A 22,514-nucleotide genomic window follows, 5' to 3' on the forward strand; every position below is an offset into this window, starting at 1 on the left:
GAACATCGTGTTGGGCGCAAGCACCGATGGAGTCAATCCGTTTGGCAGCCAGAGTAGCACACATAGCACCTGGCCTGTGTTTGTGTGGATGTACAACCTTCCCCCCTGGTTGTGCATGAAGAGGAAGTACATTCACATGAGTATACTAATTGAAGGGCTGAAACAACCAGGGAACGACATCAATCTATATCTGGGGCTGCTGAAGGAGGAGCTAGACACGTTGTGGAAAACGCCAGCCAATACGTGGGATGCCGCAGAGAAAGAATATTTCCCTATGAGAGCCGCACTGCTCACGACGGTGCATGACTATCTTGGTTACGGATATCTCACGGGGCAGGTAGTCCACAGATTTTCTGGATGCGTAAGGTGCATGGATGACACAACGTATCGCCAGCTAGATAGAGATCCCGGGTCTTCGAAAACTGTGTTCATGGGACATCGAAGGTGGCTTCGCGACGATGACCCGTGGAGGAAACGCAAGGATCTGTTCGATGGTGAAACCGAACCCCGAAAACGCCCGTGTACGAGGAGCGGCGAGGAAATAGACGAGCTGTTGAAAAATTGGAAAGACTACCCACTGCCGGGAAACAAGCAAAAGGCGCCAGAGCCGCTGCTGAAGGTGTGGAAAACGAGGTCTGTTTTCTGGGACTTGCCATACTGGAAGATCCACCGTGTGCCTCACAGCCTTGATGTCATGCATATCACGAAGAACGTGTACGAGAGTCTGCTTGGTACCCTGCTCAACATGCCAGAGAGGACCAAAGATGGGCCGAAAGCAAGGGCAGACTTGAAATCAATGGGCATCAGGCAGGAGCTTCACGCTAATGATGATGATGATGATGATGATGATGATGATGATGATGATGATGAGGCGAAGCAGGACACAGAAAGTCGTCACAAAGGCAAAAAGGTCAAGAAGAACGGAAATGACTACCCTCCCGCATGCTTCACTCTAAGTCGGGAGGAGATCGAGCAGTTTTTCACCTGCCTCCTAGGAGTAAAACTTCCTTACGGTTACGCGGGGAAGATAAGCAGATACCTAGACCCAGCGAAGCAGAAGTTCAGCGGGATGAAGTCTCACGACTGTCACGTGCTGATGACGCAGATACTTCCAGTTGCAATCCGTGGGATCATGGACGCGCACGTCCGTGAAACGCTATTTGGCCTATGCAATTTTTTCGACGTCATCTCTCGGAAGTCGATTGGCGTGAGGCAACTCAGAAGGCTACAGGAAGAGATCGTGGTGATACTATGCGAGCTTGAGATGTACTTCCCGCCCGCATTCTTCGACGTTATGGTGCATCTGCTGGTCCATATCGTGGAGGATATCATCCAACTCGGGTCGACGTTCTTGCACAGCATGATGTCGTTCGAAAGGATGAATGGTGTCATCAAAGGATACGTTCCGAACATGTCATGTCCAGAGGGAAGTATAGCCAGGGGCTTTCTGACCGAAGAGTGCATCTCCTACTGCACGAATTATCTAGGCATCGAGAACCCCGTTGGTCTGCCCGTCAACAGGCACCTCGGCAGGCTCGCTGGATGGGGTCACCGTGAGGGTCGCTGCGAAATGCATGTCGACTTCGAGGGTCAACTCGCCGACTTTGAAAGAGCAAACCTAGTCGCGCTACAACACATAGACGTGGTCGATCCTTGGGTGGTAGAGCACAAAACCTTTATTGAGAAGACGTACAATGACCGAGGCCAACAGAGGACGGACGGAGATATACTCAAAGAGCACAACTCATGTTTCATGTGTTGGTTCAAGCAGAAGCTTCTGTCGTACCCTTTACATGAGGATTCTTCCGCGGAAGAACAACTCATATTCGCATTGTCACAGGGCGCCGAGCACAACCTGATGACCTATGAGGCGTATGATATCAACGGCTACACAATCTACACCGAGGACAAGGACATGAAGAGCGATGGTTATCAGAACTCCGGGGTAACGATGGAATCCTACACCGGTAAGGACAAGGACAGATACTACGGAAGGATCGAGGAGATCTGGGAGCTGAGCTACGCTGGAGAGAAGGTGCCGATGTTCCATGTTAGATGGGCCAAGAGCGTCCTAAAAGAAGACCGATATTTCACCACCATGGTTATACCCGAAGCCAAATCCAAAACCGCGGGCGCAAACGTCACCGCAAAAAATGAGCCATGGGTACTGGCTTCCCAAGTGGACCAATGCTTCTTCATTACCAACCCGCCAAAGCCCAGTCGTGTTGTCGTGAGGAGAGGCAAAAGGAAGATCATCTGAATGGATGGAGTAGCCAATGAGCAAGACTTCGACAAGTACGGCGACCCGAAGATCGAACATGACGACGACGATGAAGTAGCAGCACACACCACAAGAAGAAGTAGGACCACCCTACCTAAAGGACGTCCGTTCCACAGAAGAACTCCATTTGTGAAAAAGAAGGGCAAGAAGATTGTGAAAAGAAGAGCAAGGCCTACCACCCCGCTTCGAGAAATACAGCGGTAACAAGCAGACCAGGAACTATGTCAGGGCCCGGTACAAGGAGGACCCGATAACAAAGGAGCTTACCACGGATCCGAAGACCAGGGCGCTTGAGCTTGTTCTGGTAAGGAATACACCCCCGCGTAATTAGCTCCATATGGTTGCACTCTAACTAATCCCCAATATTTCTAAATGGTTCACGTTCCTTTCGCAGGAAACTGAAAGCAGTAGCGCGGGGTTGTCTCAGAGCTCCCCTTTCGACAGCCCTTTAAATAGGGCGTTGAACATAATGAAAAGCAAGGATAAGCTCACTAAGCCGACGTCAGCTGGTCGTGTGGCCGGCAAAGGCTTGTCCACAAAATGGGGGTCATACTATACCGCTGGTGTGCGGAAGGAGAAAAAGGCCAGCTCGAAAAGCCAGACGCGCGAGGTTGAAGCACTTAAGGCACAAGTGGCGTGGATTCCGGAGCTTGTCCAAGAGCAAGTGGAACAACAACTAGGAACGAAGCTCAACGCCATGGTGCCTACGTTGATTCATGGGCTGACGACATGGATTGCGGGCGGCCAACAGGGGCCTCCCTCGATTCCCAGCTTCACGGCCAGCAACTCGCACAACGCGCAGGCGGCGCCATTGGTGTCTCCGGCGGCGGCGCCATTGGTGTCTCCGGTGGAGGCGGTATTCGTGTCTCCGGCGCCGGCACGGGCATTGGAGCTTAATGCACCCGGGTGTACGCCGGCCGGCACCTCGCCAGCAAGCTCCCCCTCCGTCAGTTGCATGCCCGCCGTTGGCGGTGCCTCGACATTAGCCGAGCTCGACGGCATCACGGTAACTAAGCCTCTCGGCCGATGACTTCATCTCCTTGCCTTTGACTGGGCATCCCTGACGCCCTGTACATGTTTTCGCAGGGCATCGCCGACGTTCCTTGCACTCTTCTGCACTTCGTGGGCGCCGAGTTGGTCGATGTTGCCAAGGGCAGAATCGTTCAACTGGGCAACCGCATGTTCCACGGTAATCCGATGCCACCCACAGTGTATAGGGTTGAAGTGGTTCGGGTGCTGCCAGGCTGCGACGAGCTGTTACCTCCGGTTCGACCCGCTGGGGCCGACGAAGAAGATGAGATGACCCTCAGCGCCTGCGTAAACTGGCCGCTGCTTTGGCCGAAGAGCCAGATTCGTTTGGGGGCGGGGGACACCACCCCACAGACAAGACCGCCAGTCGTGTCGGCGCCAAGCCATGGCAAGAACGCCGCAACGCTACCGGACCTGCCGGACATCCCTATGTCGGACATCCCTATGGCACAGGATCCGGACAGCCCTATGGCACAGGATCCGGACGACGACGACAACGACGACGGTACATTTACCAAAGTCGATAAGTACTTTGCCGAACATGGGTACGCTGACGAGTTCTGCGGGCCTCTTTCTCAAGAACCCAACCAAGACGACCGCAATCTAGCTGGTACGGCAGAGAAATCCAATTGCAATAGGCGTCGTCTGCCGTTCAGTTCTCAGGAGACGCCTCCAGCTCCCGCCTTCACCGAGCCTCAGATAGCTGAGGTGTAAAATATTATCAGCCCCAACACGCTCAAGAAAGCGGTCTGTGAGCAGAACTTGGGCCCATTACAGGAGATCAAGAAGAAGGGACGGAAACGAAAGACTAACAAGGGCGCCGGTGCGAGCCAGCCGGCACCGAGTTTGATCCGTGCTCAGGACGGGCCACCTTCACCTAAGGATATCTCGAGGAGGGTGCATGTGGCGGGTAGGGCGATGCTACCGCCAAATATGCTGAATGCTGCAACCGGTGCTATGCGGAGTCTGCACGACAGTGTTCTTTCTTTGGAGAAGCGGCGTCTGAGAGAGAATGATGTGGCATACCCGGTTTTCGTGGCCAAGGTGCCAGAGGGCAAGGGCTTTGCGGATGGCGACATCGGGGGTACGATCGTCCTGCGGTTTGATGACATCTTTGCTATGTTTAACCTTCATCCGCTGCACTACACCTTCGTTCGGCTGTTTTCGCTGAGTATGGAGATGCGGATCATTAGAGACAAGACCCCGGACATCGTGATAGTCGACCCCTTCTACATGCGTGCCAAGCACTTGAACAGCGTTGGGGACCGCCAAGTTGCGAGTTCACACCTTGAAGGCGTCATTCTGGCAAACCCAGATAAGGATAACTTCCTTGTGGCTTACTTTCCCGAGTAAGTCATCCCTTAACCGCCCCGTAACATATGATTTCTTAGGTTTTGATCGTTCTTTTTTTTCTAACATTCCGTGTTCTGTGCAGTGACACACATTGCACACTCATCCTCTTAAGCCCGAAATATTCCATGGCCACGTATTTCGACCCGAACCGTAACTCCAAGATAGACTACACAAATGTCAAGAAAGTTCTTGATGATGTTCTCCCCGGCTACGCCAAATCTGGAGGCACCTTCACCAGGGCAGTTCGTAAGTACGGCAAGCACATGTTCTCACACAATACGAAGTTCTGCTGTGTCAAGCAGCCGCCTGGCGGTCAGAAGGATGCCTACTACACCCTCCATCACATGCGGGCGATCGTAAGGGACCATCATCAACTTCTACTACCAGATAATCTCAAAGATTGGGTCGTGAGCTTGTCGGCAGTCCAGGACGCGGACCTCAGACAAGAATTCTTTCGCATCCAGTCGGAGTTTGCGGACATCATCCATCAAGATGTCCTTCATACCTCGGGGCAGTTCTTCGTCAGATATCAACCGTCCAACATTGAGATAGATGAAACGCTACAAATGCAGGGTGACAACGACCGCGATTTCATGACCATCACGACACACGGCGGCTTCATCCATGCTCCTGTCCGATGAGTCGAGTCGAAAGTAGTGATGTGTAGTTCTGAAACATTGATTAGCTCATGTTGTAATTAAACTTTAATGAATTCGTATGTCTCTTTGGTTTGGACAGTCGTTCAACTTAGATGTAATCGATGCTATTTATTAGTAGGACCATGAATCGTGCTATTAATGTCTTGCTTTTCTCTTTCGATCCTTTTGTTGCGTATTTACATATTGCTTATGTATTGTCTGTTGTTTGGCTTGTGCATAGAGATGCCGTCGTATGTCGTGTACAAGGGTAAGGTTCTCGAAGTCTACGATGACTGGGAGGAGCGTCGGAGACAGGTTCACCGTTTCAGCGGTAACAGTTACAAATGGTACACCACTAGGGCGGGGGCCGAATCTAGATATGCCCGCTATTTAGCAGGAGAGAGGAGGGAGCGTTGGAGGAACCGGATGAGGACCGTTTGATCGCGATGATGCTCATCGTGATGACCACAACTCTCTTTTATGTGATGGTAGTTTATATGATCGATATCGACTTGTAATGTGAAGACAAACTCAATACTCGCGGTCTTGAGACTTGTAATGTTTTATCTTTGTTCGGTCTTTTGAATTCGGAGACTAATATGATGAATTGTATTCGGAGACTAATCTTCTATTGTATTCGATGAATCTGATGTAGCTGTGTGCTGCTGTCTATATTCTATCCAATAATATATTTTGTAACCTGTGCAAAAATCAGAAAAGCAAAAAAAACCCAAATATTCATACTAATGGCGCATCAAGGCAGAGTGCGCTATTAGTATGCCAAAGGATACTAATGGCGCATCGTGGCAGAGTGCGCCATTAATGTGACAAAGCACATGGTTATATATGGTCCCCCGGGAGGCATACTAATGGCGCATGACGTTACATACTAATGGCGCACGGGCAGGTGCGCCATTAGTATACCAGATACTAATGGCGCACCAGTGGTGCGCCATTAGTAAAAAATTCTAATGGCGTGCTACTAATGGCGCACCGGTAGTGCACCATTAGTAGGCAAAACCGGTGCGCCATTAGTAGGCCTTTTTCTAGTAGTGCTAGTGGGCCCCACATTCCAGTTTGATCAGTCAATTGTTGACTCAACACACCCTGGCCCATTGTCATACTAATGGGCTAGCCCACTTATGTGTGCGTAAAGTAATTCGGGCATTTTAAATCAATTCCAGAAATTCCACAAAATCATTAGAACTTTAAAAATCATATAAAATAGTCTGTAACTCGGATGAAAATAATTTATATATGAAAAATAATCTGAAAAATAAGATGAATCTGAATGCGTCATCCACATACCCGCCACATGCCCCCAACACAGCAAATATGGAACCTTCCTCTTCGTATTGTCTGGCCGATAAATGCCTGGAGTCGGGAAAATATTCCCGGGTATTTTCCCGCTCTGTCTATAACACCTAGCACTGCATTAGGTCACCCCTAACATAGCATATCAGCATGTCATGCATTGTGCTGCATCTGAGTGCTTTATATTTACTGTTTCTTCCCCCTCTTCTCCGGTAAACCCCGAGACCGACGCCGATGCCACTCAGTACGACTACGCTAGCTACAGACGTCCAGCCACTTACCGCAGAGCTTCCAGGCAAGCAAAACCCCCCTTTTCTCCCATTCTTTCTCTCCCATGCTTGCATTAAATTTTGATACTGTATTTGGTAGCTCATATTCTGATGCATAGCATGATTTTGTGACATGCGGCTGATACTTTACCTAGCCCTCTCGACATGGCGTACAACTGTGCAGGTCCCTATCTACGCATACCCGGTGCTGGCAACACTGACGTGTGCCTTCGTCTACGACGTGTTCCTAGGCCTGGCAAGATTGGTGCGGCACCTCGTCAACGACTTCGTCCATCTAACGCATGTGTGGTGCTGACAACACTGATGCGTGCCTGCGTCCACGCCGTGTCCCGGGCTTGGCAAACCCGAGGCGACGCCTCGTCAACACCATCTTCTTCCTGGCCCACCACTACCTCGACACCACCGCGACCATGACTAACGTGGCGCCTCCTTGCGCCCGCGGCTCCACGACAACTACCTCGACATCGAGCACGGCTACACCACCCTACGCTCTTGGCTACATCGGCATCGTCACAAAGGGCTACCGCCTTGCTTGAGCAACCGCGTCGGTTTCCACTCCAGCCACAACTTCTGCGATCCATAGACCATTACGGACTTACGGCTAGGGGGGGGGGGGGGGTCCGTCGGCTTACCTTCGGATTCTTCTCCAGTCTCACCGTCTGCGTCGCTAGCGTTGTGACTGCAGGAAAATGTTGAGTATTATGATTATTACGAATGATAGTATAGTATAGGATCTTATTCTGCATTGTCTTGTACTTCAAGTTGGTTATTGTACTCCTATGTATATGCCCATGAGGCTCAACAATACAATCAACGATTGAACAATATCTCCCTTTATATTCCTTCTACACCCTAGATGGAGGGGAAGTTGAGCTGATTATACGGTGTTTCCTAAAGAAAAATCGTGCTTACGGACCTGTTGGAGCAGTTTTTTCTTGTCCAACTCACTCTGAACCAGCTTTTTGTTACGGGAAAAAGGGACTTGTTGGAGATGCTCTTTAGCCCAGAGAATAGTCCTATAATCATCTAGCCCAACCAGTGTTAAGTATCAGGATGCGTTTAGCGTTATGGTGGATTATGACAATCCCGTTTGCCAGTCCTTTGTCTAATTTTTTAGTGATTGTTTGACCTGTTTCTGCATACTTTGGTGGGTAATTTTTTCACAAATACATTATAAAATAAGCAAAACGCAACACAGTTCAGCAACCGCAAACTGATCTTAGCAATACATAACTTCCTTCGAAGCTTACAAATTGGTTCCACCAAAATAAGCATCTTATGTATTTCATTTTTCTCTCGATTAATTGAGCATTTTAATACATATTTTACCAAATAGTGTGCCTTTTGTTGATGTACTAAAGATTGTATCAAAGAAAGTGAGACGAGAGGACAAAGAAACTGAAATTATCTCACTATTTAGGCACCGGTTTGGGCATATGTACATGCTTAGCACGTTGATCATGCCCTTGTGAATAGTAGTAAGATCGTTACATAGAGACCAGCATTCAACGTTACAAGTTATGGCATAGTGCTCCGAGTCCTAGGCCAGGTAAATACTCAATAGACCAGCATCCATCGTTACAACAGTATCTTGTTTTACTACGGTGCAACCGAGTAATACATATATATGGCGTAAAAAGAGGAGATGTGGTCGGCTTTCTGCGGAACAGTAATCCCAAGAAGACTGCTGGAACGATGTACAATCAGTTATGACCACAGCTGCATGGTCTGCAGCAAGTACAAGGTGGACAATTGGGTTCAGTATCTGCAAGAAACAAATACAATGTGGTTATAAACGGGACAACCTATATTCGCGATAATGGCCTGAATTTCTAGCTTGCTGTTGTAAGTAGACCGAATTTTTTTGAAGAAGAGCATAGTACATCCAATACTTTGTAATGGAATTGAACACCATGTTAGCTCACCGGCAACAAAAAAGGGTTTCAATTATTACACCTAAGGTGATCTATTCCTGATGGCTGATGAGAGTGTATCAGGTGAAAATGAGTTTGGATTAAAACATTGCTGGGATCAAACTAATTAATCAGGACATCATGAGATGTAGGGAGATTATTTGTCCTGGTAGTTCCCGCAAAATGAACAGATATAAGTAGAAGATAGAGATTGTCATATAAAAAAACCCGATTTTCTGTGAACAAAACTGTATATCAAAGAGAGGTACAGGTTGCACATGGTGGAATCGCAAGGCAGAGCACATACTCGAAGATGCCGGGTGCAAGAAAATGAGCAGCATGATCCCGGTTGTAACAAGTCGAAGAACCAAGAGGTACCTCCAATCCATTATGAGGGAAAATGAAGGCCGTTGCACTCACTATGGTTGGGCATTATGCTTCATCTCCGTCTAAATAAAGGATCTGTACCAGGACTAGTTCAAAACATATTTACGAGACAAGAACTTTCAATAACTTTGACTGGAAAGACAGCAGAGAAAACTGATATTTCGATAACTTCGACAAGAAGTTTCAATAACTTTTAACAGTGATTTATACTGTATAAGACAGACAAGTAGCAGAGAAAAATCTATTCAAAGACCAATCGTGTTGACTGGAAAATGCTGTTCTGATGGCAGCGCAAGGACTTTGCCTGTGACCATTTTTCTCCATCAACTATTTAGGCAAGACAGTGTGCACAAGTTAGAGAAACTGCAAAAGTTTGATATGATCACACTAGTTTTCAGTCTACTAACGAAGTTGGACAGGAACTTCTCACAGGATTTTCATACGTGTCATTGCCCTCAAAATCTACCAAACTGGGGGCAATAAGTAGGAAGAGAAGTTGTTTGAAATGTACTACATATATCACACTCCTGGTGCGAAAACGTTTCAATAGGAATTAATAGGAACTGTAGCACGACTGTGACCTCAAAATGGCATAATCCAAGTCAACCTGATATAGTCCATGTTTATACTACATAGTAATTTCACACACCCAATGTGGACATGTATTGACTAACTAAAAAACTGGTACTCCATCAAGGAAACTCCAACCGTAGGTCCAGAAGTTAACGACACGTTTGTAGGTTTCAGCTCTGAACACAAAGCTAGACTTGTATGCACCAAGAACGATCAGCCAAAGGCTTCTATAATCCAGCAACAGACCTCTATAAAAGGCAATTTACCGCTCTTCCAGAATCAAATCAGCCCAAGATCCATGGTTGCTCACATTGCATATCAACCAGATGGCTTGTGCATTAGTGTTAGCCATCCTTGTCTCATCGGTTTTGCATCCTTTGTCTTTGACAACATTAGCTGATGAATCCGACAACAACCGAGACGCTCTGCTCTGCCTCAAGTCTCGCCTCTCCATCACCACATGGAACACCACCTCGCCAGATTTCTGCACTTGGTGCGGCGTCTCGTGCACAGGGAAGCCACAACTACCCCTGGTGGTGGCCTTGGACATGGAGGCACAGGGCCTCACCGGCGAAATCCCGCTCTGCATGTCCAACCTCACGTCGCTGGTGAGAATCCACTTGCCGAACAACCAGCTCTCTGGCCATCTCCCACCAGAGATTGGCCGGCTCTCTGGACTCCGGTACCTCAACCTCAGCTCCAACGCGCTCAGCGGCGAGATCCCGGAATCGCTGTCCTTATGCTCTAGCCTTGATGTCTTGGCGCTGAGCAACAACTCTGTTGGAGGTGTGATCCCACCTCTACTCGGTACGCTTCACAACCTATCCTCTCTAGACTTGTCCAGCAATAAACTTTCTGGTGAGATTCCACCTCTACTCGGGAGCTCACCGGCTCTGGAGTCTGTCAGTCTCGCCAACAACTTTCTCGAGGGAGAAATCCCGCTGTTTTTGGCAAATTGTTCCTCCCTTCGCTACCTTTCTTTACAAAACAACAGTCTTTCTGGGGCCATACCGGCAGCTCTTTTCAACAGCTCAACCATCACAGAGATACATGTTTCGATGAACAATCTTTCTGGATCAATTCCACCTTTCACAAACTTCCCTTCAAAGCTCAACTACCTCGATTTAACAGGGAATAGCCTAACCGGAACTGTGCCGCCCTCAGTAGGAAATCTCACACGGCTTGCTGGTCTGTTAATTGCGCAAAACCAGTTGCAGGGAAACATCCCAGATTTATCCAAGCTATCAGGCCTGCAATTCCTTGACCTCTCATACAACAATCTATCAGGGATAGTGCCACCGTCCATTTACAGTTTACCTTTGCTGAGCTTTCTTGGGTTGGCCAACAATAATCTTCGAGGAACACTTCCTTCCGATATGGGGAACACTCTTTCTAACATAAATTCATTGATTATGTCTAATAATCATTTTGAGGGTGATATCCCTGCATCGCTAGCCAATGCCTCCAGCATGGAGTTCCTATATCTCGGCAACAATTTGCTGAGTGGGGTGGTTCCTTCCTTCAGCTCCATGACGAATTTGCAGGTCCTAATGCTGTACTCAAACCAGCTAGAAGCTGGAGACTGGACATTCTTCTCGTCCTTGGCAAACTGTACACAGCTGCTAAAGGTGAACTTGGGCGGAAACAAACTACATGGCAATTTGCCGCCTGGTTCTGTAGCAACCCTGCCCAAAAGTATGGTTAACTTGATTCTACGGTCAAACTACATATCTGGAACTATTCCCTTGGAGATTGGGAACCTGTCTAAAACTTCCCTACTTTATCTTGATAACAATATTTTCACAGGGCCTATACCTTCTATTCTTGGCCAGCTAAGCAAACTGGTTGTTCTTAGCCTATCACGGAACAAGTTCTCAGGAGAAATTCCATCTTCCATTGGTAACTTGAATCAGTTGACAGAACTTTATTTACAAGAAAATGAATTAATTGGAAGCATACCTACAAGTTTAGCTGGCTGCCAGAAATTGGTGGCGCTAAACCTTTCCAGCAATGGCCTCAACGGAAGTATCAATGGGCGCGTGTTTAGCAAGTTAAATCAACTGAGTTGGTTACTTGACCTGTCACATAACCAGTTCACAGACTCCATACCTCTAGAAATTGGTAGCTTGATAAACCTTGGCTCCTTGAACCTTTCGCACAACAAACTCAGAGGCAAAATCCCATCCGCACTTGGTGCATGTATCCGGTTGGAAGCACTGAACTTAGACAGGAACCTCCTAGAAGGAAGCATTCCAGAATCATTGGCAAGCCTCAAGGGTGTCAAAGCATTAGATTTCTCCCAAAACAATTTATCCGGTACAATACCAGAATTCCTTGAGACGTTTACTTCGCTGCAATACCTAAATATGTCCTTCAATAACTTTGAGGGGCCAGTTCCGATAGGTGGAGCCTTTGCTAACACAAGTAGTGTTTCTGTCCAAGGAAATGCACTTCTTTGTTCAAATGTTCAAGTCAACGATTTGCCCAGGTGCTCCACCTCGGCATCTCAGAGAAAGCGCAAGTTCATTGTTCCATTGTTGGCAGCCCTGCTAGCTGTTGTTGCATTGGCCTTGATCTTAGGGCTGGTTTTCCTGGTTTTCCATATTTTGAGAAAGAAGAAGAGGCGGAGGTCAAGTCAGTCCATTGACCACACATATGCGGAGTTTAAAAGGCTAACATATAATGATGTAAGCAAAGCAACGAATGGCTTTTCTCCAACCAATATAGTTGGTTCTGGGCAATTCGGGATAGTGTATAAAGGTCAGTTGGACGGAAAAGATAGCTTGGTGGCTGTTAAAGTGTTCAAACTTAATCAGTATGGTGCATTGGATAGCTTTATTGCTGAGTGCAAAGCTTTGCGGAACATCCGGCACCGAAATCTCGTGAGTGTCATAACTGCATGCTCAACTTACGATCTGATGGGGAATGAGTTCAAAGCTCTGGTATTTGAATATATGGCAAATGGTAGCCTTGAAAATCGACTTCATGCTAAGATCCAGAAGAATGCTGATTTGAGTTTGGGGACAGTGATATGCATAGCAGTTGACATTGCGTCTGCTCTGGAATACCTTCATAACCAATGCATCCCACCAGTGGTGCACTGTGATTTGAAGCCAAGCAATATACTGTTTGATGATGAAGATACTGCGTATGTCTGTGATTTTGGGCTAGCAAGGTTAATTCATGGTTATTCATCTGAAGCTCAGAGCAACTCAACAAGCATATCTGGACCAAGGGGAACTATTGGATACATTGCTCCTGGTGGGTAACTAAACCTAGTCTGAATTGAGTTTTTTTATATAATAACTTTATTATAGTGCTTGTCATATAACTTTTTGTTTCCAATCGTTGCACAGTATGGCATGGGCAGTCAAATCTCAACTGAGGGCGATGTCTACAGTTACGGCATCATACTTCTAGAAATGCTAACGGGGAAAAGACCTACTGATGAAGCCTTCAGTGATGGCCTTACACTCCAGAAGTATGTGGATGCATCACTTTCAGAGATTGAACACATTCTTCACCCCAGCCTTATGCCAAAAACTGGAGATCAGCATACTGTTACCCCCAAAATAGAAGAATACAAGCCAACTACAGTGATGCATATCTGCGCTCTGCAACTCCTTAAACTTGGGCTGTTATGCTCCGTCGAGTCACCAAAAGATCGCCCAAGCATGCATGAAATTTACAGCGAAGTAATGGCTGTAAAAGAAGCATTTTTCTCTGTGAACAGCTGAGAGCTGCAAGTCTACAGCAGTTCCGATAAAATGAATTCAGATTTCTGTCGCAGCTATTTTCGTTTTGGATCTTTCTTCATTGGAAAATCTAGATAGCTAATTGCTGAATCTTCTTATGTTAATTTCACTATGTATTGATGTTAAAGGCCCTGAGCTGTTGTGTCAAACCAAACTTTTCTTCAGAGATAAAGGGCTGATAGCTATGTTTTCCTATTGCTTTCATCAATGCCAAAGCAACTTGGCCTCCCCCACACAAACTGTGTTGGGCGGACAGTAATCAATATTTCCAGCTGAAATCTCTGCTTTTTTTCTTTTGCCGGGGAAAATCTCTTCATTGGTGTTGGAAGTTTCTTCCTTTGTAATCAGAAATCTCTCAATCTGCCTCCTGCTAACTAGCTAACATTCATGTATGATGTGTCAAGTTTGGATCTACTATAGTACTAGTAGTACTAGTAGAGATTGCAACGAAGCCCAATCTTTTGGGACCGAGACGACAAGTCCGATTAATCCCGGTTGAATCAAATTTGAAGCAAAAATTGTACAAAATCGATACGGTAATTTTGGTATTTAACACGGGAATGACAGGACTGAAAAGAAGACAGCAAACCCTAGGTACTCACTCTGGCGTCAATTTGGGAATGGGGCTGCCCTGCGCGTCGTGACGATGGCCGTGGGCCGCGCAAGGCGGAAGCGTGGCCGCCGGACGTCGACCTTAGCCGGCGCGGTCTTGCGCTCCGCGGCAGCTTCCTGTCCTCGCGCGGCCTGTTCCCTGACTCGGCTGCCTCGCTCTCGTACTTGAGAGTCAGAGGAGCGACAGGCAAAAAAATAAATAATCTTCTTTCGACTTTGGACTTGCTTTTTCCTTCTTATTTTTCTATTTTTTTCTCGTGGATAAACAAAAACGAAGAGAAAATATGAAACCGAATACATCCTCTATTCAACAAAAGCGTTTTACATTTAAGATCAGACGTACTCCCTCCGTCTCTTATATTATGGGGCGGAGGGCGGAGGGAGTACTCCCTCGGTTGACAGATCATGTCTAACTACTAGGGGATGGATAAGAGATTATCAAAATAAATTCAGATTTGTTGCGTAGCATGCAAACGACAAGTAGCAAGATGTAGCAAATAGCAAGAATCAACAAGCAAAGAGCTAGAATTTTCATCTTTGATGTCCAAAGAGCTAGAATTAAAACACCAAGATTATCAAAAAGTTCAAGTTGTTGGCGCGACTCTATGTCTTCATTGTAGAGCGCATTGAAAGAAAGAATCAATACATCAACAGGTGCACAGCATGCAGGGCCTGCCGATCGACCAAACGAAGATAAATTGGAAGAGAGTGATTAGCATGCATGGAATTGTGCGTTGTAAAGCATAAAGTAAAAAATAAATAATGGCAATTCAACTAGAAAAAAAGTTTGGGCAGTTATGATACGGAAGATTCTAGAACAAAAAAGAACCACTATTGTTTTGAGGTTTGTGCATTATGCTTAAGTTCAACCATGCAGTCTGCTAGATTGTACATGTGGCAAAATTCGGTGGGGGGCTAGAAGATGGTGCGAGGGGCCGAGTGGAGGGAGACTATGAAGGAATGCACAATTGCGAGATCGATATTTAGAGAGAGGGCGCGAACACGTGCGCTGTTGCACGCAGTGGCGGAGCCATGAAAAATAAATGAGCTAGGGGGCCAAGCATTGCTAATCCTTTACGAGGAGGGTCAATTCATGAAATTAAACCTTTTTTAGCAGCAATTGTCTAATGATCACATTCATATTAGCCTCGATATATAGTGATGTTAGGGGGGGGGCAGGGCCCTTACTGCCCCCTGTCTTCGCCATTGTGCATGCGTCTGAGAGATGAAGCGGAACGCATGGATGATGAGAGGGGGACGTTGGATATATAATTATTGTGGGTGTATTAGCTATTTATGTTAATCCTATATAGAGAGGTATAGATTGATCGATGTGGACGTGGGAAAGAGGGTGAGACCTCACTGGATATATCGATTGATCGGTTTGTATGGAAAACTATGAAAGACCTAGCTATATACACACATACATAGAGGAACATCAATCGTTGCGCATGCACGCGTGAGAGATAAAGATTGCCCGGTATGATGGATAGGGGGATGTGTGTGGGTGTGTGGCTTCATGGGAGACCGACCTGAAGAAAAAGATTGCATGCATGCGATAGATAATGCCGCTGGTAGTGTGTGTGCATGCATGCACGAAAGAAAGTTAGTGGTATAATTATAAAGAGAAGACTACTGTGTGCGTGTAAAAGAATAGGTGAGGTCATAATCAATGTAAAGTTGAATTTAAATATTTAAATAAGAGATCCTGATGTTTGAAACTCATGCATGCATGAATATAACGGAGATCTGCACGGTGTGGTTTGGAAACGAGCATGTTAATTTCATATCTTGTAGTTTTGTTCAAATTGACTTTGTTGTGCACTTTGCTTAATAATTAATAAAAATGGATATGTGCGTTACAATGATGCAGAGGCTAGTGGTTTCAACCTCTTTTTCAGGAAAAAAGGTGACCCTCCTCTAATGATCTACGACTTCTTTGAGGCTTTGTCGATGCAGATGCTCTACACCCCTCCGTTGCACCATGAAAGATCAATGTCTAATTACTAGGGGATGAATAAGGGATTATCAAATTAAATTCAAATTTGTTGCGTAGCATGCAAATGACAAGTAAGTAGAAAGATGTAGCAAATAGCAAGAATCAACAAGCAAAGATCTAGAATTTTCCTTTTTTTGAAGTCCAAAGAGCTAGAATGGCACCCTCTGACATCCGCAAGGTGTATCGTCCACGTCTGCAGCGGAACTGGATGTCTTTTACCATGAATTGCAATGTTTAGTCAGTCTTTGATCTTTAAAGGTGCTCTGCATTTATGTTTTGCGGTCTCAGAAAGGGCTAGCGAGATACCATCTTGTTATATCATATTATGATTGTTTTGAGAAAGTGTTGTCATTCGAGATTTATTATTATTGCTCGCTAGTTGATTATGCCATTGATATGAGTAAATATGAGACCTAAGTGTGAATATGGTTAGTTCATAATCTTTGCTGATAACTTGAATGCTGGCTTTACATATTTACAACAACAAGAGCAAACAGAGTTTGTAAAAGTTTTTTTTTATCACTTTCAGTTTGCCAACTGAATTGCTTGTGGACAAGCAAAGGCTTAAGCTTGGGGGAGTTGATACGTCTCCAATGTATCTACTTTTTCAAACACTTTTGCCCTTGTTTTGGACTCTAACTTGCATGATTTGAATGTAACTAACCCGGACTGACATTGTTTTCAGCAGAACTGCCATGGTGTTGTTTATTGTGCAAAAAACAAAAGTTATCGGAATGACCTGAAAATCCACGGAGATAACTTTTGAAAAATATAAAAAATACTGGCGAAAGAATCAAGGCTAGGGGGGCCACACCCTGTCCACGAGGGTGGGGGTGCACCCCCTCCCCCTAGGCGCGTCCCCCTGTCTCGTGTGCCCCCTGATGCTCCACCGACCTCAACTCCAACTCTATATATTCCGTTTTGCGGAGAGAAAAAATTAGAGAGAAAGTTTCATCAAGTTTTACGATACGGAGCCGCCGCCAAGCCCTAATCTCTCTCGGGAGGGCTGATCTGGAGTCCGTTCGGGGCTCCGAAGAGGGGGATTCATCGACGTCGTCATCATCAAGCATCCTCCATCACCAATTTCATGATGCTCACCGTCGTGCGTGAGTAATTCCATCATAGGCTTGCTGGACGGTGATGGGTTGGATGAGATTTACCATGTAATCAAGTTAATTTTGTTAGGGTTTAATCACTATTATCCACTATGTTTTGAGATTGATGTTGCTATGACTTTGCTATGCTTAATACTTGTCACTAGGGCCCAAGTGCCATGATTTCAAATCTGAACCTATTATATTTTTATGAATATATGAGAGTTCTTGATCCTTTTTTGCAAGTCTATAGTCACCTATTATGTGTTATGATCGGACAACCCCGAAGTGACAATAATCGGGATACTTCTCGATGATGACCGTAGTTTGAGGAGTTCATGTATTCACTATGTGTTAATGCTTTGGTTCGGTTCTCTATTAAAAGGATGCCTTAATATCCCTTAGTTTTCACTAGGACCCCGCTGCCATGGGAGGGTAGGACAAAAGATGTCATGCAAGTTCTTTTTTATAAGCACGTATGACTATATTCGAAATACATGCCTACATTACATTGATAAACTGGAGCTACTTCTGTGTCACCCTATGTTATAACTATATTCGAAATACATGCCAGAGTGTGTGGATGTTTACAGCGTGTGTGTTTGTTTTTTCCTGTCAACCTCTCATGGTGGCAACATGTTGTACATTCTGACCCCCTCTTACTTACAATGCAAAGGCAGAGCTCCTGCTATTCTCGTCAAAAGAATCAACAAGCAAAGTGCGAGAATTTTCTTTTTTGAAGTCCAAAGAGCTAGAATTAAAACACCAAGATTATCAAAAAGAAGTTGCTGGCACGACTCTATGTCTTCATTGTAGAGCGCACCGAAAAGAATTAATACACCAACATGTGCATGCAGCACATAGGGCCTGCCGATCGACCAAACGAAGATAAATTTGATGAGACTGATGAGGATGCATGCGAATGCGGTGCAGCCCATAGTTTATGCTATGCAATGGGGTCGAAGGGAAAAAAATTATATGAGACCAGGTCTCATATAAAGCACGTGAGACCCGCCCTGATGGATGACACGTGGCATTCACAAATCACAAAGTATCTAATCTGTCCTCCCCTGATTTCAGGTGGGGGTGTGGTAAATGCTTTGTGATTTGTGAATGCCACGTGTCATCCATCAGGATGGGTCTCACCTGCTAACCCGTGAGACCTGGTCTCATAGAATTCTTTTCCGGGTCGAAGGAGGGAAGCTCGATCACAGAACTCAGAAGGCGGTGCAGTTTTTGGGCAAGCCGGTGACGTGGTCAACGGAGACGAGCTGGGTGGCGACGCAGCTGAGGACGTCCTGCCGGAGCTTGGCCCCGGCGGCCTTGAGCCCCTTGATGGACACGGGCTGGTTGAAGAGGTTGAGCACGGGCAGCTTGGACGCGGGCGGCATCTTGCCGGCCGGCAGCAGCGGCGCGAAGTCGTCGGCGACGAGCGGGACCTCGAAGTCGCCCTTGTCGTGCTTGAGCTTGTTGTCCTTGGCGCTGATGTGGGCGCCGGGCTCCATGTGGTTGGTGGAGAAGCTGGTCTGGTTGGGGAAGTTGGGGTAGAGGCTGACGTAGCCGCGCAGGTACATCATGTCGATGAGGAACTTCTTCCAGGACGCCTGCCAGCCGTTGGTGCGCGACCTCGGGATCTGCACGGGGTTGGTCTTGGCGTCCTCGGTGAAGCGCGCGGCCATGTAGGCGTAGAACTCGCGCCAGTGCTTGGGGAAGAAGACGGCGCCCCAGCTGCAGGGGAGCTGGTGGAGGTAGGGGGTGTTGGCGCCGTGCTTGGTGGCGCCGAAGAAGGCGGTGGCGTTCCAGCGCGGCCGCTCCTTGGTGACCTCGACGAGGCGGGGCGTGTAGAGGGAGATGGAGGAGAGCTCCGGGAGGGAGACGGTGGGGTCGTAGCGGTAGGCGAGCAGCGCGTACTTGACCCAGAGGTAGTAGTAGGGGGACACCTCGATGTCGTCCTCGAGGAGGAGGCCGTAGTCGTCGTCGGAGGCCGGGTACCAGCTCTCGCTGACGGCGCGGATGAGGCCGCCCTGGATGATGCGGCGGCGTAGCGTCTTGCCACCGTGCGGCCAGGCGAAGGCGTTCACCGTGTTGAGCGTCGCAGCGTCCACCTTGCTGTCCATGTTGAAGCTGATGGGCACCTCGTCGCCGAGGTAGTAGGCGTTCTTCAGCGAGCTCAGCAGCCGCCCCAGGGACCCCGCGCGCGTCTGCGTGATGATGTTCACCGAAATCCTCATCTTGTTCCAGTCTGCAACGTAAGTGGTTGTATAGAAGATGATTGTAGAAGATGATTGGTACGACGATGAGAAAGAGGGAGTTTGATGTGTTATAAGATTTGTCTGAAGTCAAATTTCATAAATATGACCATGTTTTTGTTCCAATAAAAAATATGACCATGTTTATAGGAAAAATATATTAATATTTACGATGTTAAATCAATGTTAATAATATTTATGATGTTAAATCAATATTATTAGATGCATTATGGAATTAGTGTTCTTATTATATATACCTTATATATTGTAGGTGTTCATGTTTTTAATAAAATAAATTTATTCAAATTTTATGAAGTTTGAATTCTGACAAATCTTATACAACGAGGAGATAAAACAAGACGGAGAGAGTACTTACTTGGGAGTGAGGCAGGGCGGAGGGTGGCCATCCAGAGCACCTTGGGGATGGTCTTTCTGGGGAGGAGGACGAGTGCGGTTTGGTTGACGGCGGCTTCGGCGGCCATGCGGAGCGCGTCCTTGACCTTACCGTCGACGTCGGCCACGGCGAAGATGACGCTGGGGTTGTGCATCCGGACGAGGCCGCGCATGCTGGAGTAGACGGCCTGCAGCACGGGCACCTCGGAATGGGACGGGCCGGAGAGCGCACCGAGGGCCAAGTCGAACACCTTGAACCGCCGCTCCTTGCACACCACCTTGGGCCACTTGAGCACGGCCGCGGCCTCCTCGCAGGGGCAGTGCCCGCCTCCGGACACGACGAGGTACGCCTTCCGGCCGGCGGTGGTGCGGAACTTCTCGAGCAGCGGCGCCAGCGCCCTGACCTCGCCGAGGGAGTGCGCGTAGAAGAGCGCGTCCACCTTCTGCGGGTTCATGGCCGCCCACTGGGTGACGTAGCCGGAGGTGAGCGCGCGCCACCACTGCTCGTCCCGCACGGTCACGATGTCCTTAAAGATGACCGTCGTCTCGGAGACGTAGGCCAGACGGTGCTCGCTGTCCCCCCACGTCTCCTTGTCTTTGGGGTCGACGGGGAGCACGAAGGAGCCGGCGCCCATGTACTTCTGCAGCTGGTAGCTGAGGTGGAGGTCCTCGCCGGTCATGAAGGTGAAGGGCGTCTCGATGAAGAGCGTCTTGACGAGCTCCGTGGCGAGGAACCATGAGCTGGAGAGGAAGTCAACCTGCACGATGCGGTCGACGGTGATGTCGTAGGCCGGGTCGGGGAGGTAGAGGCCGGCCTCCCGGGAGCGGAACTTGCGGTAGCTCGGGAAGGTGAAGTCCTTGGCCCGGAAGGGGAGGATGCGGCCGATGCTGCCGAGCACGGCGTTGCGGTACTTGTCGGTGCCGGCGACGTGGCAGAGGATCTCGAGCATGCGGGTGCCGGGGATCATGTCGTCGTCGAGGACGTAGACGAAGTCGGACTCGGCCTGCAGCGCCATCTGGAAGCGGCCGTAGTACTTGAAGTCGTAGCCGGAGGCGACGAAGCTGACGCGGGAGTCGTTGTAGCTCTCGACGATGCGCCGGAGCGAGGCCTCGTTGGGGCTCCCGAAGGCGAGCACCCAGGCGCGGTGGAACGGCAGCGTCTGCCGCCGCAGCGTGTCGAGCTGCGCGCACAGCGTGCGGCGCTTGAAGTGGTTGAGGATGACGGTGACCCGCGGCCGGCCCGCCTCGTCGGACGGCGGCGACGAGGGCCAGCGGGAGCGCATGCGGAGGAGCTCGGGGAGCGTCTCGGCGGCGAAGGAGCGGCGCTGGAAGGCGAGCACGTCGTCGTAGAGCTCGCGCTTGAGGCGGATCATGAGCGCGTCGGTGGACTTCTTCTGCTCGAACTCGATGCTCTCGTGCTCGCACACCTGGAGCGGCGACAACAGCGGGTCGCCGCCGCCGTCGGACATGATGGTCTGCTTCCAGCGCTGCGCGATGCGGGTGGCCCAGGCGAAGTCGGGCTTGGCGCGGAGGTCCACGGCGGGGCTCATGTAGTAGAGCAGGAAGGTGGCGTAGATGGCGAAGGCGAGCTGGAGGCAGGTGAGCGCCGCCACGAGGCGCGACGAGTGCTTCGACGCCGCCCCCAACGAGGCGCGCCTGGGCTTGCCGCCGACGTAGTCGCCCAGCCTGTCCTCCAGGGAGTCGTTTTTGACGATGTGCGCGCGGGTGATCCCCATGGCGATCGATGGCGGGAACCTGCTGATTTGAAAAAGAAGTTGCGAGACTGAGACTGCACGGCTACTGGCTTCACTTAATTATGCTGCCGACTTGCTTAGCTAGCATGCAAATATGAAAGTCTCTGCTACTTTAAACAGCATGCAAGCTACTGTACGTAGGCGCGCTGAATTGCTTGATTGGTCAGCAACATCATCTGATTTAGTGGATGCAGTAGGAGTTCAGCAAAGCGACACACTGGTTAAGACAAGAACAAGCAACATACTAGTAGTACACAACCGTATGTTTTTCCAAGAAAGAACAGGCAACATGTTCAGGAGGGACATGCTTGTGAGGAGTACTAATTACCTTGGATCCCGCAGGCCAATTGCTAGCAACAAGGCTAGCTCGATCTTCACATGGACATACGTTCGGTGAAGAAGCTAAAAAAAGCGGTACTAATTAAAATGCCAAGACAGCAGTTACGGGCTTTCAGAAGGCAAAAGGAAGGAAGAAACGAAGATGGGACGGATCAAAGGTAAGTAGTAGTAAGCTACTACACGAGTACTGATCGAGAACAGAGCACTAGCCTACTCTAGTTAGCGATCATGCTCTGCGTGGAGGACTTGAGAGGGTCTAGCTAGGTTGTGATATGCATCGTGCTCTCCCCCTTTTATAAGCAATGGCGATCGGTGCGCGTATCATGGGCGAAGCAGTGCGAACGTACGTTGGGCCGGGCCGGCATGCATCACGAGGACGATTGTGACCAAAGCTGGCTAAGCCAGAGCTGCACGAACAAAATGGCGCCGATCCCGATCGATCACCTCACATGGATAGCAAAGGATGCATGCATGCTTAAGTTAGTTTTTTTTTCCAGGTAGCTAGCTTGTCATTCCAAGCATATGCAACATGGTAAGTAAA

General features: G+C 48.3%; 2 protein-coding genes and 1 long non-coding RNA gene across 5 annotated transcripts; 1 reads left to right on the forward strand and 2 right to left on the reverse strand.

Moving 5' to 3' along the window:
- Positions 1 to 8,359: 8,359 nt before the first annotated feature.
- LOC123134929 (uncharacterized) lies at positions 8,360 to 14,317 on the reverse strand. Of its 2 annotated transcripts, none has more exons than XR_006465770.1 (3): positions 14,136 to 14,317; positions 9,126 to 9,280; positions 8,360 to 8,670 (listed from the first exon to the last, which is right to left on the reverse strand). It is a non-coding gene; the product is annotated as an uncharacterized lncRNA (long non-coding RNA). The 2 variants fall into 2 exon arrangements; XR_006465771.1 differs by having other exon boundaries at positions 9,126 to 9,291.
- Positions 9,994 to 13,699, forward strand: LOC123134928 (probable LRR receptor-like serine/threonine-protein kinase At3g47570). The gene is made up of 2 exons (XM_044554075.1): positions 9,994 to 13,039; positions 13,133 to 13,699. The coding sequence occupies exons 1-2, from the start codon at positions 10,105 to 10,107 to the stop codon at positions 13,513 to 13,515; spliced, it is 3,318 nt and encodes a 1,105-aa protein (XP_044410010.1). The 5' UTR covers positions 9,994 to 10,104; the 3' UTR covers positions 13,516 to 13,699.
- A 3,692-nt stretch (positions 14,318 to 18,009) lies between the features above and the next one.
- On the reverse strand, positions 18,010 to 22,221 carry LOC123134930 (uncharacterized). Of its 2 annotated transcripts, none has more exons than XM_044554077.1 (3): positions 21,963 to 22,221; positions 19,864 to 21,635; positions 18,010 to 19,480 (listed from the first exon to the last, which is right to left on the reverse strand). In XM_044554077.1, exons 2-3 carry the CDS (start codon positions 21,614 to 21,616, stop codon positions 18,456 to 18,458), a joined length of 2,778 nt encoding a protein of 925 aa, XP_044410012.1. In that variant the 5' UTR covers positions 21,617 to 21,635; positions 21,963 to 22,221; the 3' UTR covers positions 18,010 to 18,455. The 2 variants fall into 2 exon arrangements, with proteins under 2 accessions (XP_044410012.1, XP_044410011.1); XM_044554076.1 differs by having other exon boundaries at positions 19,864 to 21,638.
- Positions 22,222 to 22,514: the final 293 nt, after the last annotated feature.

This window comes from Triticum aestivum, chromosome 6B, assembly GCF_018294505.1.
Source record: "Triticum aestivum cultivar Chinese Spring chromosome 6B, IWGSC CS RefSeq v2.1, whole genome shotgun sequence".
NCBI classification, from domain to species: Eukaryota; Viridiplantae; Streptophyta; class Magnoliopsida; order Poales; family Poaceae; genus Triticum; species Triticum aestivum.